The 14,531-nt window shown below is 47.1% G+C and overlaps 1 protein-coding gene across 3 annotated transcripts in view; it reads left to right on the forward strand.

Moving 5' to 3' along the window:
- Positions 1 to 14,531, forward strand: part of DPF3 (double PHD fingers 3) — a 244,396-nt gene that overhangs the window by 173,187 nt on the left and 56,678 nt on the right. For all 3 annotated transcript variants that reach the window (XR_012919703.1, XM_012741063.3, XM_076003887.1), the window contains exon 8: positions 13,494 to 13,622. Coding sequence is in view for 2 of the 3 variants with exons in the window: in XM_012741063.3 (XP_012596517.1) it covers positions 13,494 to 13,622 (129 nt within the window). In the remaining variant the exon portion in view is untranslated. The remainder of the gene's footprint in view (positions 1 to 13,493; positions 13,623 to 14,531) is intronic.

Consider the following 14,531-nt stretch of genomic DNA (forward strand, 5'->3'; position numbering starts at 1 on the left):
AGGTCTGGACACTAGTGGAATGGAAATGCTGCCTGTCCCCCTTTAGCAGAGCTGCAGGGTGAGCCAAGCTGCTTGTGAGCGGGGATGGGGGTCACGGCTAATGGAGAAAGAGCCCTACAGACCCAGGGGTTTGCAGGGCTTCGGGCGGTGGGTTCATACCACCTGCAGCCGCAGAGACCTTTGGATTTTGGTCCTCCTGCTGTCCCTTGCGCCATCCCCCCAACTGTGTCTTCAGCAGAGCCCATTGCTCACTGCGCCTGCTGCTGCTCGGAGGGCACAGTGGCATTCCCAAGCCAGGGCTGACCCTCCCGCCCCTCCTCCCCGCCGTCTGTGCTGCCAGCTCAGCAAGGACTGCCACCCTCCTGATCTCTGCCTCCCTGCAGAGGCTCTCTCGCCTTTGTTTCTCTCCTAGTCTCTCATTTTCTCCTGAGTATACATTTCTTGTGTCTCCTGTGGACATGTCCCCTTTCCTTTGTACCTTGCCACTCTGCCCCAACTACAGGCAGCCCAGGGGTGCTTAGCGCACAAACACTCCCTTGGGAGAGAGTGGTTCTGCTGCTGCCCTTTCTGTCCCCGTGTGAAGCTGGATTCTTCTCCCTCCCTCTGTTTCACTCATCACCTTTTTCTCCTTTCTATAAATGCAATGTGTGTGTGTGTGTGTGTGTGTACGAGCATACAGACAGACAGACAGACGCAGATATGCATACATGTGCACAAAGGGAGGAGGGCTAGGCAGGTGAGGACTCTGAGGGGTGCACTCAGAAGTGTCCACACTGTGACTTCTTATGTGCAGCTTGGTAGGCAGCCCCAGGGTGGGGTGCAGAGCAGCAGAAAGGTGCTGGATTAGAAGTCACAGTCCCTTTGACATGGGCTCACAATGTCAACACCCTTCTTGAATTTCTTTTTACGTTCTTTGCACAGTGGGAATTGATTATAGATAGTGTCCTCAAGGTACCTTTTAGGGAGAGGATGGGCATTTATGAAGTCCTGGACCTGAATGACAAAGCTGTATATATAAATTTAGCCTGCTCCATCCATCCATCCATCCAGCCAGCCACCTATTGGTTTAATAACCGTGTATTGAATACTGTCTGTAGCTGGGACTGGGAAGTACAGGCATGAATAAGACTCTGTTCCTGTCCTTGAGGAGCTCTCAGTTGTGAGTGGGAGTGTGTACTGGGTGCGTGCAGACTGGTGAAGGAGCTCAGGGCTCAAGGGCACCGTATACTTTCTATGCCCCAAGACAGTGGTGTTGCAAGTGTGACATCCGCTTCACCTGGGAGCTTGTTGGAAATGCAGATTCCTGGGCTCCACCAGCCCTCCTGACACAGACACTCTGGGGTTGGGCAGCAGCAATCTGGGTTTTAGAAAGCCTTCGAGGGCATTCTGGTGCACACTGAAGCTTCAAGACCACTGCATTAGGGGATTTGCAAAGGCTTCACTGAGGAGGTGACATTCAAGTTAGCCCTTGGAGAGTGAGGAGGGATTTCCTGGCAGTGAGATGGCTTCCCAGGTGGCGGGAACAGTATGTACGAAGACAGGGAGGTATGAAATAGCATGGTGTGTTCAGACACTTGGGTTGGACAGGAGTATTGGATTTAGGGGATGTGGAGGAAAGATGGGCATGCAGGCAGACGCCACAGTCAGACGCGTCTATGCCCGGCTGTGTTGTCTTTATCCTGCAGGAAAGGGGAGCCGCAGTAGCAATGACTAGAAGGCAAGAACAAATGATTTATAAAGAGGTCTGCTTGGAGTCTTATTGTTATGTGCTATGTCTCTTTTATTTAATAGCATAAATAAATATAATGTGCTCTCTATAACATACTCAGAGCATCTAAGAGGGAAATGTTTTTTTGAAAACTATGGGTGTATAAAATTTATTTCAAGCTTATTTTTCAGGTCCATGGAATTGAAGTTGGGTTGTCCTAGGTCCTGGAAGTCTCAGGCTTCTGTGCAGTGGTGGTGTGTCTGGTACAAAGTTAGGCTTTCCATCCCCATTGAGAGAAAAAAAGTCCTCAGCCCTAGTATGCCTTTGGAGGGCATGTTGTACTCTGTGGAACTGAAAGGGGAGAATCGAGTTGATTAAGGGTAATGTCTGCTGATTAGATAATCTGAAAATTAGTCTGATAATGTGCAAATTATCTAAAAGAAGCATATGATGTCACTGGCACACGGATGGGAAAGATCTAACAGATGTTAGTCTTCTGGCATCTCTCGTCCTCTAACATACGGCCCAGGGGCAGCTAACAGCTTTAAGAGCTAGAGTGAAAATTACCTTTGAAACAAACTTAAAAAATCTGGATCATTCTGAAAGGTACCTGAAAAGCCATAGAGCCCACACGGCCAATCATGTACCCAACTTTAACATAGGAAACCCAGCCTTTGTCATAGGAGATAGAGGACAATTTTAGATACGGGGCTCTTTCTGGGAAGGTGAGCTGCCTCTTGCTTCCCAAAGAGCAAATTTGGGAACTAGCTGCAGGTGTTCTTTAGATGGATTATTATTAACTAAACAGTTTGCAGATTGTAAAGCAAAGAATCTGAGGGGTTACTCTGGTCCTTGCAGGTATACTACATGGAGTTAATTTCCCATGGGTCATGCACATCTTTGACCTAGTGGCTGAGGAAATGGCTTCGGAATTGTTCAGTACAGGGTGTGGGTTGTGACCCTGCCACACTGCCGTCTTCTAGCTGGGTAAATGTGGGTCACTCACATTTCTCTGCTCTTTAGTTGCCTCATCTGTCATGTGGAGACAATAATCACACTGACCTCATGGGGTTGCTATGAGTCTTAACTGAGATCATGTGAGTGCTGGGCACTGTCCTGCACACTGTGAGCTGATCTCCCACCTCTGTCCCATCGGGACCAACAGAGCATGTCTGTGACCACCGATGGCTCATCTCAGTCAGAGGCTCCATCTGAGGCAATGTGATGGGACATTTCCATCGCTGTGTAGCGGAACTGCCTGTGGGGTCTCATTGGCATCAGTTGCAACTATCAGTGCCTGACCTGGCCCTGGCACATCCTTTGCTAAATCTTAGATATGGGACACTAATCCTTCTATGCAGGCTGAACAAGAGTACTTATTGAGCACTTACTGCATGCACACCCAGTTATAGGGATAAGTATAACTGGGTCTCCCAAAAGGCATAACATGTGGTCTCACCCCTAGGAGAACTTGTGGTGTAATTGGGGAAACAAGATGGATGCATAAAACCCAGCAAGAGAAAGCTATGGCGTGGAACTTAGCCAAGTGGCACTCCTTTATCTATCACGCCATTTCCCCAGGATCGGGCATCCACACGTCTCCTGACTTTCTCAGAACCTCTTTTATTTTTCTCACATTTTTGGCCTAATTACCTAGAATGTTCAGGATTGAAGAGATCCATGTACTGAGCAACAACTGTGACAACAGTGACACTTGCTAGCATTCCTTGAGTGTGTCAGACACTGGGCCAAGCATGCCACATTCATCTCATTCATTCCTCACAATAACCCTGTAAGGTGGGTGCTGCATCCTTCAGCGGACACCAAGAGCATATGTCTATTAGGCATATGCTGTTACTCTTATTTTACAGATAAGGAACCAGAGGCTCAGAAAAGTTGAGTAACTTATCCCAAGTCACACAGTCAACAAGATGGGAAGCTGAGGTATGAATGGGCTTGAGTTGGACACCAACCAGTTATGTTGGGACATTGGAACTAAAAGAGATGGGTCCCAGTCCAAGGTTTGTGTCTTTGTCATAGTCCTGATATTCCTTAATTTTTACCTCTAGGCCAATTGCCTAATGCATCATATGGGATAGTGACTTTCCAAAAAAGATGAACACATTAATAGGCACTGTCTTGTGTTGATATAGCAAAATTCTATAGACTGGCTGACTTAAATAATAGGAATTTATTTCTCACAGTTTTGGACACTGAAAGTCCAAGATCAAGGTGCTAGTCCAAGATCAAGGTGCCTGTCTGGTGAGGGCTCTCTCCTTAGGTTGCAGACAGCTGCCTTCTCTCTGTGTCCTCACATGGCCTTTCCTTGGTGTGTATGGATGGGGAGAGAAAGAGAGAGGCACTAATCCCATTATGAGGGCACCCCCCCATGACCTCACTAAACCTAATTACTTTCCAAAGGCCAAATACCTATTCCAAATACCATCACCTCGGGGGTTAGGACTTTGACATATGAATTTAGGGGGCTGACGACATTTGTTCTTCCAAAGATCTTTACTAATTTCAGCTGTTTGTGATGTTATATGCATCCCACCCCATGCATTACAAATTCTGGTTGAGGCTTTAATTGGTAAATGAGTTTTACTTAGGAAAAAATATATTACGCATCACTCTATTGAATAGTTTCCCTGCATCTCTGTCTTGCTCTGTGTCTTGCTGTCTTTCCTACCTCTTATATCTTTTTTCTGAACTTGCTCATAAAAAAAAAAAGAAAAAAAAAAGAAGAAAAGAAATAGCTTGTGCCTGGAGCAAAATCCTAGGCTTCATCCTTGCCTTTTTGTTTTCCTTCACCCCTCCAAAATATGCCCCATGTCTGTCTCCTTCTCTCTATCTCCTGGCCACCAGTGGCTTCTGCCCGGGTCACTACAGCTTCCCTATTAGTCATCGAGTCTCTGTTCTTGACTCTCATTATCTATTTTCCATGGAGAAGCAGAAGTGATCTTTTTAAAATATAAAACAGATCACACCACGCTCTTGCTCTCAACACTTTTAGCGTATTTGAATGCAAGCCAAACCCCTTGCCTCAAGGGCCTGCATTTTTGCTTCTGAGTCTGAGCATCAGAGTCACTCGGGACTCAGGTGATCAGCTTGCCTGGGTTTGCCCAGTTGTAGCACTGAAAGTCCCACTCGGGGTGCCCACGTAAACTTGGATGCTTGGCCACCCTACTGGATAAAAAGCTTATAAAACATGTGGAATCTCAGGTCCTACCCCAGATCTATGAATTCTAATCAAATGTTAATTAGCTACCCAAGTGATTTGCATGGTTGGATATGCTCATGGTAGGGCAGTATCTGGTGGGCCTGCTAAGAGCCACACTGCCTGGGTTCAGAGCCAAGTTGGCAACTTACTCACATGTGACTTTAGACAAGCTGCATAGCCTCCTTGTGTCACCTGTATAAAATCAGAACATTAATGGAATACATCTCGTAGATTATGATGATGATTAAATATGTGCATTCATATAAAGCACAGCATTAACAGAAAATGTATGTGATATAAGGCGATATGACTATCGCCTGTCATAACCACGTGTCAACTTACAGCCATGGTTCTTAAGCTTGCGGGCACATCAGGATCACCTGAAGTGCTCCTTGCAACACAGACTACTGGACCCTAGCTCCAGAGTTTCTGATTCAGTGGGTCAGAGGTGGGGCTCCAGAATTTGCATTTTTAACAAGTTCCCAGGTAAACCACCACCTTAGAGAAATCTAATTCTCTAAGATTGATGTTCAAGCAATGGTTTCCTTTTAATTCTCTTTTCTTTTGGATGCACTGAGTTGGGTAACTGGCCAGGAACTGGGTTGTATTGTTAAATCTAGGAGGGTAGACTTGTTTTTTGTTCTTTTCCTAGTGCTCTGTCCCATGTAGGGCAGATGTCTCTGTTTCCTAGGACCTACTTCCTGGCCTGTCTTTGGGTGTATCCCCTGGCAGGGCCCCCATCCCAGGGCTATGCTGCCCCTCAGCTCTGTGGTCCCTTGACTTTTTCCTAATCCTCAGGTCTGAAGCATGAGGCTCATCCTTTTCCTTTTCTGAAATACTGTTTTTCAGTCTGAAGAATATAGTCAATGCAGGTCCATTTGTGGACTGTGTCCAGTGTTGGTGGGGGAGGGGTGGGGGGGAAGGGCGGGGCTGGGCACAACAGGAAGGGGGCTTGTGGAATTCTAATCACGACAATAATTATATTCCAACAACTTAAATTGTTGAAGCTTATCCAGCTCTGACACACCAAGATGTCCTGAAATTCTTTAAGACGAGGGACACCAATTTGTTGTTGATCTAGTTACCCTCAAATTAACGTTTTCCCCCTCAACTGACTCATTTGGTGGCAATAACAAGTTGCTACGCCAGGGAATGAACTGACCCACATGACCTTCCACTGGAAAATTGAGACATCTTGTTGTGCTTTCCCTAATCAACACTGAGAAAATTCATAAGCTTTACTTGGTCTTTTTCTCACTTTTTCCAAAGCATTAATGACAGACCTGGGGTTGCCCACCTAAGGCTGGGGTGCAAAGGACATTCCTGGGGTGGGGGAGGGATGTGACCTGTCTGGTCCCAGAGCTGGTGACATGGTGTACACACTCCTAGCAAATTGTTGCAACCTTTTTGCAAACTGCAAATTGTCACTCTAACCAAGTATATCCATGGAGGTGGAGATACCGGTGTGAGCGGATATACGTTTTCTGTCCTTAATAGCACAGTTTTTAGAAGTAAATATTCATAAGGTTTGTAGCTAAAGGTTCGAGTTTTGCATTTGCTAAAGATGGAGATAAAGAAGGCAGGCATAGTAAGGGAAGGAGGGCTGACCCCACATTTAAAAATTTTTGTAATATTTCTATAGCCACCAAAATACATAGTAAGACAGGGCCTGTTTCCTCACTGGCTGTGGCTGGGCCCCTGGCGAGGGACTGCATGTGACTCAAGGCCCTGTGGCCATCTGAGTCTGGGCGTTCTTGATCCCTTCTGTCCTGGTTAACCAAGAAATGCCTCAGGGAGAGGACTCCCACGGGAGGGCAGACCTACTGGCTTTCCACACCACAGCTTTCCTCTCTCCAATGGGCCCCAGGATTTCTACTCCCCACCCTCTCTGTGCCCTGATATGAAGGGACTGGCGTTTGCAGTGCCTTGGAATGGCCACCCTTCCCCCAGGGGACTTTATAGCTTTTTAATTTCTAGTCTTTAACTTCCCTTTGCCTGGCAGATTCCCTCCTGCCCCACAAAGAAGCCTCTGTGAAGATTTGTCCATCCTTTTGTGAAGCATTTCTTGTCAGGTCTGCATCAGTCACTGCCAGGTGCAGGTACAGAGATGGGCGACACTTTTCCTGGCCTCAGGGAGTGCACAGCTACTGGGGAGAGATGCATGTGCCCAAATATGACACAGTGATGAAAGGCTGAGTGCCTCTGGGTTCGGGAAACTTCGCTTTTCTGTTTCTTCTTTCACCCGATGATAATGCTCAAGCCATAGGCCTAAAAGGAACCTTAACATATCATCTAGCACATTCTCTCGCCTCTGGATCGGCAGTGCACTCAAACAACCGGCCATGGGGGCCCCTTGCCTCTGTGCAGAGGCCTCTTCAGAGAAGCCCGTCCTCTGACCATGACTTTAGTGGTTTAACCACCCTCATCGCTAGCTTTCGTGTGGCCTGAGCTGCCATTTCAGCTCGCTTTGTCTCACGTTGTCCTTGACGATATGGAGTGTGACGATTTATCAGCTCCATCCATAAACTTGAGGACTTATTCAGTCAGCCCTGGGCCTTCTCTTCCGCTGGCGCTAATCTCAGTTCCTGGAGTCGCTGCGTTAGCCCCTGAGCCCGCCCCCTTACTCCTGACCATACGCTCACACTGTCCTCTGTGCTAGGTGGCAGGATGGCCCGTGAGGAAGAGCGGGTTCTCGGCCATGGAGGGCTGTGATGGCCCAAAGGTCCTATGGTGAGCAGACCCTGGTGTCCATCTCCCCGCCAGCTCCCGGCCTCCCTGCCTCTCTACGACAGGGAGAAAAGCTTCATTTGTCTTCCTTCTGGAGCCCTGGGGTGGGGCCTGAGTCGCTATTAGGTGACCAAGAAGAACCAGCCTGAATGGAAGCCCAAGACTTTTATTCCTTGGATCTGTGGGATTTATTTTTTCATCAGTTCTAGCGAAGCAATGAGAAAAGGTGTCAGGCCGTGGGGATAATTTATATGAGTAAACACGTAAGGAGCAGGGCGAGCGAGAGCATGAGAATTAAGGCCATTTATCCAGGCTTTGATGCTCTGTTTGCCCTCTGGTCCAGCCTTCCCCACAGTCGTTAGCACGCCACGTTTAACCCTCTCCTGGCTCCGCTCCACGCCGGGCCTGCCGGATCTGCCCGCAGCCGCCTGCTCTTCCCAGCCCGCCGCCCGCCTCGCCTCCCCTCCCGTGGCCCTCATTAAAGGCTGGGCAGAAGGTAGCAGGATGTGGCGGTGGCCTCCAGCTGAGGCCTGCTCCTGATTCTGAAGGGCAGGCACGTTGGTTTGCATCCTCCCTCTTCACCCTCCCGGCTCCGGCTGGGGAGCTTCCTCCTCCGGCCTGTCCTGTCCAGCGTGTCCTGTGTGGCCAGCCTGGGCTGCCTTTCTATTCTCCCTCTTTTCCTCTCCCCTTTTCTTTTCTCTGTCCTCTGAAGATGCGCTCTGCACAGCCAAGTGGCGCTGGGCTAGCATGCTTTACACTTGAGAGATGAAGTAATAACAGGTGGCAAGAGCGGAGCTGCCGCAGCCCAGGATCCCGGTTGCCATGGAAACATGTCAGACCTGTAGAGGGACACAGGAACTGTCAGCCATGGAGGGTGGCGGGGGAACAAGTGAGAGAGGCGAGGAGAGGCATATCTCTTCCTGGAGGGTTCTGCTCACTGCCCCGGAATTCCGCATGGGCTGCATGCCCCAACCGAGCGGAGCGGCCCCAGAAACAGAGCTGCCGGGCTGGGACTGGGGCTGGGACTGGGGCTGGGCGGTGGGTAGCGAGTACGGCTGCGTGTTTGTGCACACCAGGCCCTGGTGTCTGCTCAGGATGTGAAACCATGCTTTTGTGCATGTGCCAAGGAGGAGCCTAAACTTCTGGCCTGCTTCCTATTTCCCCAGGACACCTGGGACGCGGCTCTGGTCTCAGCAGAACCCAGATGAGGGGCTGTTGCTGGTGGCCAGATTGTCCCCGCCACTCATTCTTTTCTGAGCGGCAGGCACATGGCGGCGGCGAACAGACTGAAAGGGGGAAAGACAATCCTGTCTGGGTGGTGGCTTTATGGAAGATTTGGGGCCTTGTTTGCCATAGACACAAGGCCTGATTTAGCTCAACAATCCTGTGGTGTGCACGAATACCTTTCTAGAATGCCTGCTTTCCCGTCCCTGGGCATGGTGGCGGGACTATTGGAGGCTTGGCTTTTTCTTTTTCTTGCTTTGATTTATTTGAATGCTCTCCCCTACCTTCTGTTATTTTTTTCTACATTTCTTCATGAACTTTGTTCCTGATTTCCATTTTTTTTCCTTTGAGCTTTTTAAGACTTACCTCCCCCAGGTAAATTTCTAAATTCTTAAGGCTCACTTTATTTTCTCAGCAGCTTACTTTTATCTCTTATATGATCTCAGCCCACAAGCATTAATCAACAGAAAACCAAATTCATCATCACGGTCGCTGACACAGAGATACCACTTGGGCCTTTGCCCTCCCTGTCATCTTATTCTATAAAGCGGGACTCAATTTCCCATAAGCAGAAGCAAAATTTCTATTTAAGTCCCACTCGCAAGGTCTGGGCGAGCTTCCTATTTATAGTAAAATCCTTTTTATAATGATCTCATATACAGTACCAGGAAATTGCTCATGGCTGGGTCAGGCCATAGGCCAATCTAGCTATGGTGTGAGCTTTACGTAAAAAAAATTCCTCCATGAGCCTCTGGAATTCTCCAGAGAAGTGTTTTCACAGAGTATATGACAATAAACAGGATCACCCGGGATGGATTACTTTGGTAGGAACTTAAATTTAAGTTCAAAGGGAATTTCTTCTTTTATCGGGCCAATCTCAATAATTTTTATTGCTTTGGGCTTCGTAAATAACGTATTGGGTGAATCAGGTCGACTCTAAAGAGATTTATGAAATATTTTATATGCAAGGTCTGGCCAGAAAGTGTTTGCCTCTGGACTTCCCAGGAGGTGGAGAAGTGTGATTAGTGGCAGAATCTCTGAGGACACCTACAAACCAGGGGGGAATCCTGCCTCCAAGGAGGTGTAACTGGGGCCCGGAGCCCGCACTGTAATCCTTCCAGATTGCTCTTACCTCATCTGTCAAATAATCCGTACTTCACAAAGTTTTTATAAAAATCATGAAATAACGTATGTAAAGCATCCAGCATCAGATCCACCCTGTGTAGTATAATAGATCTCTCCTGCTTTTTCTTCTCAATAAACAGTCAAACAAAAGGGAGGCTGAGTGTATAGGCACAACCTGATATCCTCTTCTCAAGAGACAATGAGTCACAGTTTTAGATTTTCTTGTGTATTGGTTCGGAAAACATCTCACCTCCCAAAGGAGGGGTACAGTGCTCTTCCTCTAGCAATGCAGGGTCCTCGGCTACCCACTGCCGCCTACTCCAGGAGCTGGCCGTGAGACCAGGTCAGATGACCAGCCAATCCCTTGGGACATGGACCAGCTCTCCTCTGAGGAGTAAGGAAGTAAACCAGGGACGGCGAGTGACATTCAGAATGACAGATAACCTCTATCACGGGGAAGCAAACATCATCCTCCTAGGAGGAGGCCCCAGGGGCAACACTGTACCATCTACTGACTTCTCTTCCATTCCTCCCTAAGTCATTCTTTCCACAAATTGTTGGCAGCCCTTTTTGATGCGCAGGGCAGGTAGGTGTTCCAACAGTGAGTGGGACAAAGTATCCAACCTGAAGGAGTAGAAGATCATCTAATATGGGGATATGAGGCCCGTGCACACACGTATAACCAAATGAAGGGACATAATAGTGATGTCAACAGAGTGTCCTCCCCAAGCCATGACTGGTCATTTCTGGTTGGAAATTGGGAGAGTTCCATGGGAGAACCTTCATTCTGAATCTAATCCCTGAATACCAAAAAATGTAAGAGAACCTTATGTACAAGCGATTAGTCCATCCCATACCATTTTACCACAAGGGAAGGATGTTTTGAGCTCCCTGTTGTAAGAAGAGTGGGAACTGAAGCAAATATGGTTTCTCTGAAAATAAAACATAGCTGTGCACTATCGCTTTGTATACCGGGACATTGCCAGACTGAATATATACCTCCTCACCCCTGCTGGCCTGGCATATCACAACTGCATGCACCAGGACCTGCAGGTGGGATTTTTAGAACCTCCTTCTCCCCCTTGGACAGGCACAGTGTATGGCCAACAGCCAACATAAATATATATGGGCGCCCTGTTCTGACTTAGTCTCCTCACAAACTTCTCTTCTTCAGATGGATGAAATGCTGTTCCTGTGGTCTTTTTACATAGCTCAATTCCTCTGTCACTCTGCTGTGCTCTATTAGATCATCTCTGAATTTTTTTATTTCTTGCAGTATTGGAGCTCTTGATTCAACAAAGTGTTCTACCAATGGTCTCTTGGTAGGGAATACTGTAAAGAATTGTCTGGAAGTTCTTATACTCTGTATTTTCCTTCTTCATCCTCGTACATCACAAGGGCTACAGTGTATTGGAGAAAATCACATTCTTTGGTTGCTTAAAGATTTTGTGAATGGGGAGGAAGTCAGACATTATAGGAAGCCCTTAAGATATAGGAGAGAGACAGATGAGGAGACTGAACCCCCTGAGAGTTTTTGTGGAATGACACACACGGGATTCCTTGATCACCTTCCATGTAGGAAACTACCTAAGTTGTGGCTGGCATCTCTCATTTCGTATCTAGTTCATGTCAATCGTGAAACTTAGCTTTGGCTCACACTCAGCCTTACATTTAACATACCCTACTCTTCTTTCTGTTCATCATTTAATAGATTTCTTGCCATCTCTTGATGAGGAAACCCTGAGTTTATTTGCTTCATGGACAAGGTTGGATTTTCCCAGGAGAGTTCTAAAAATGACAAAGATGGCAATTGAAGGAGAAGGGAGAAAGGGACACTGGTACTTCTGGATTTGTGCAATGAACATTTTACAGGCCAAGTAAAATTTTTGTGGATGTACTGGTGTTTGGAGGTTGTTTGTAAAATCATTCTCGATGCCATGCAGATGTTTTTGGGATCCAGTGACTGATAAAGAAAAGCCCTCACCCAACAGAACCCAGAGTGTGGCCAGCTCCCCTCTCTCTCCCAAACAGCCAACACTTCTCTTGCAGAGAATTATCTGCCTCCCTGAAGATGGAAATCAATGACTTAGAAACTGATTAAACAATCCAAATAGCAAGTGATAAATGGATTAACCCTCTGTAATATAATTCTGCTAGCTTTTGTCTTCCGCCTTCCCCAGGTAAGTTTTCTATTCCTGGAGGCAAAACAGAGGCATGGAGGAAGTGAGGACCAGAGGGAATCATATTAAAGTGGGTGAATCCGTTTATCACTTACTGTCTGGATGGCATTTCTGCTCACATATCTGCTTCCTTTTACAGATTTGTACCCTACGGGACCCTGATTAATGTTAGCTAGTGAATAATGAAAGATAGCAACAGACATTGGGCATGGTGAGGAGGAAGATACCCCTGTGGTTAAGGCTGATCCCATAAATGGAGAGACTTTTCTTCTTTGTAACAAACAGGGAGTGTGAATGTGACAAGGAAGTGTCCACAATAGGGAGAGAGAAGCAGAAGAAAATGGAGGCATTTCTCTCCCTGTAAGGAACCTGTTCAAGGCTTTTCAACCAGCCCCTTGAAATTGAATGATTTTGGTGCTTGAGGATGTACACAGTACTCACAAGGCTTTGTTTTCAAGGTCATGTCCCAAGATCTGTCTTTGCCTTTGTTTAAGGATTTTCAGGAGGGGTGTGTTTTGAAGTTGGTGTGTTCAGTTACTTGTGAAGGTCTTAAGCCTAGAGACACACCGACTAACCTATTTAACCCATCTCTGGCATGAGGCTGAGCTGAGTACCTGGCAAACCTGTGTCCAGTCTGCAGATTAACTTTTCCTGAGCATTTCCCATGATCAGTGACTCTGGACTTCAGGGAGATGAGGCTGAATGAAAACAGACACCTGCGTACCTGCCAAGATGCTTATCGAAGTTGCCAAGACATTTTTGGTGTCCTTTCTGGAAATGACTACCCATTAGTGCTTCTTTGTTTTCCTTTTCAGGGACAGGAAGAATATCTCCTAAACAAGACATCTTTCCCAAGAGCTAGGTCTCCTAAACAAGAACATCTTTCCCAAGGGCTAGTGACCATGTTCTCTCCCTCCCGTCACACCATGGAGTATGGTTGCCGTCTGATGTGTGGGGCCTCGGTCCTGAGGGCTGCGTGGTCAGGGCTGAGAGTAGTGCTCACTTGATGAGTAGGCCTTCTGGATGGTTCGGTCATCCAGAGGAGCAAGGTGATTTCTGTACAAACATAGATCTGGGAAATCCTATAAAAATTAAACTCTGGATGACTTGCAAGACACGATGAGTACCATCAAACCCAGAAGAATCCAAAAGAGAACCTAGCCTAATTTAACAACTTGGTTGTAAGCAAAGCTCAGATTCTAGACTTGTTCTTCCTGAAGCAGATTCTGGCACACTGTGGGAAGAGAAGAAAGGGCCGGAGAAACTCGTTTCAGCCTGAAATTGGAATTCTTTTTTAATGTTCCCACAGCTCAGAAAGGACCGGATGGAACAGTCATTCCCAATAACTACTGTGACTTCTGCTTGGGGGGCTCCAACATGAACAAGAAGAGTGGGCGGCCTGAAGAGCTGGTGTCCTGTGCAGACTGTGGACGCTCTGGTGAGTGTGGCCCCTTGCCGCATCGGGAGCATAGACCGGGAACCGTCCGCCCGCACCCCTCTGCCATCTGGTGGTGGTGGGCTTGGAGAGTGGAGTGGAGAATGATGGTGGCAGTGATTTCGAGTGCAGAGGGGTTTTCAGGTCATTTTGATATTTTTCTTCTTTGGGTCCTAAGGGCCAAAAGTTATACCCTAGGGATCCAGGAAAAAGGGCAAAGGGAAGTTTTTGACCTGTGTCTGGCCTTTCCATGAGGTGGGTTTTTCTTTGTGTGTGTTGTTGTGGACCACAGCGAGGTAGAGTGGAAACGCCCAAGGCAGAGGCAACGTGCTTTCTTGTGTTGGATGATGCACATGTATAAAAAAGACGTCTTTGTTCTGTGGAAGTGCCTGGGGCAAATCTGAAGAGTGTGGAAGCATGAATATTGGGAGAGCAACCACAACTCCATGGGAGTCAGAGACCCCTGGGCTCCTGGGTAGTGGCATGAACACCATCCCCACTGTCCACTCATGCCATTCTCTCACATGGAACAGGCAAAAGAGACCCTGAGAGATCAAGGAGGCAGAAGGGCAGGCATTCCTAGAGCTAATAATCTGGAGTTGATCTGCTGTGATTTTTTTTTTTTCATTTTTAACTTATCCAAAAACTTAAGTAACAAAAAGAGACTTTTGGTCTTGTTCCTTCATTCCTAAAATGAGTTTAGATCTTCAAGTTTTGTGAAGTGGTCTTTTTGTTTTTCAGTTCTAACCAAACCATTATTTTTGGCTGGTTGTGGTGGATCGGTACTATCTATTTTGCATATTGTATCATGTCACAGCTAGACCCAAGTGCAAGGCAGAGAGGAGAGAGGATTTTGGCCTCATTTTCATCTCATCAACTATTGACTAGTAGGTGAAACACAGTTCAATTGGG

Source organism: Microcebus murinus, chromosome 6, assembly GCF_040939455.1.
Source record: "Microcebus murinus isolate Inina chromosome 6, M.murinus_Inina_mat1.0, whole genome shotgun sequence".
NCBI lineage: Eukaryota > Metazoa > Chordata > Mammalia > Primates > Cheirogaleidae > Microcebus > Microcebus murinus.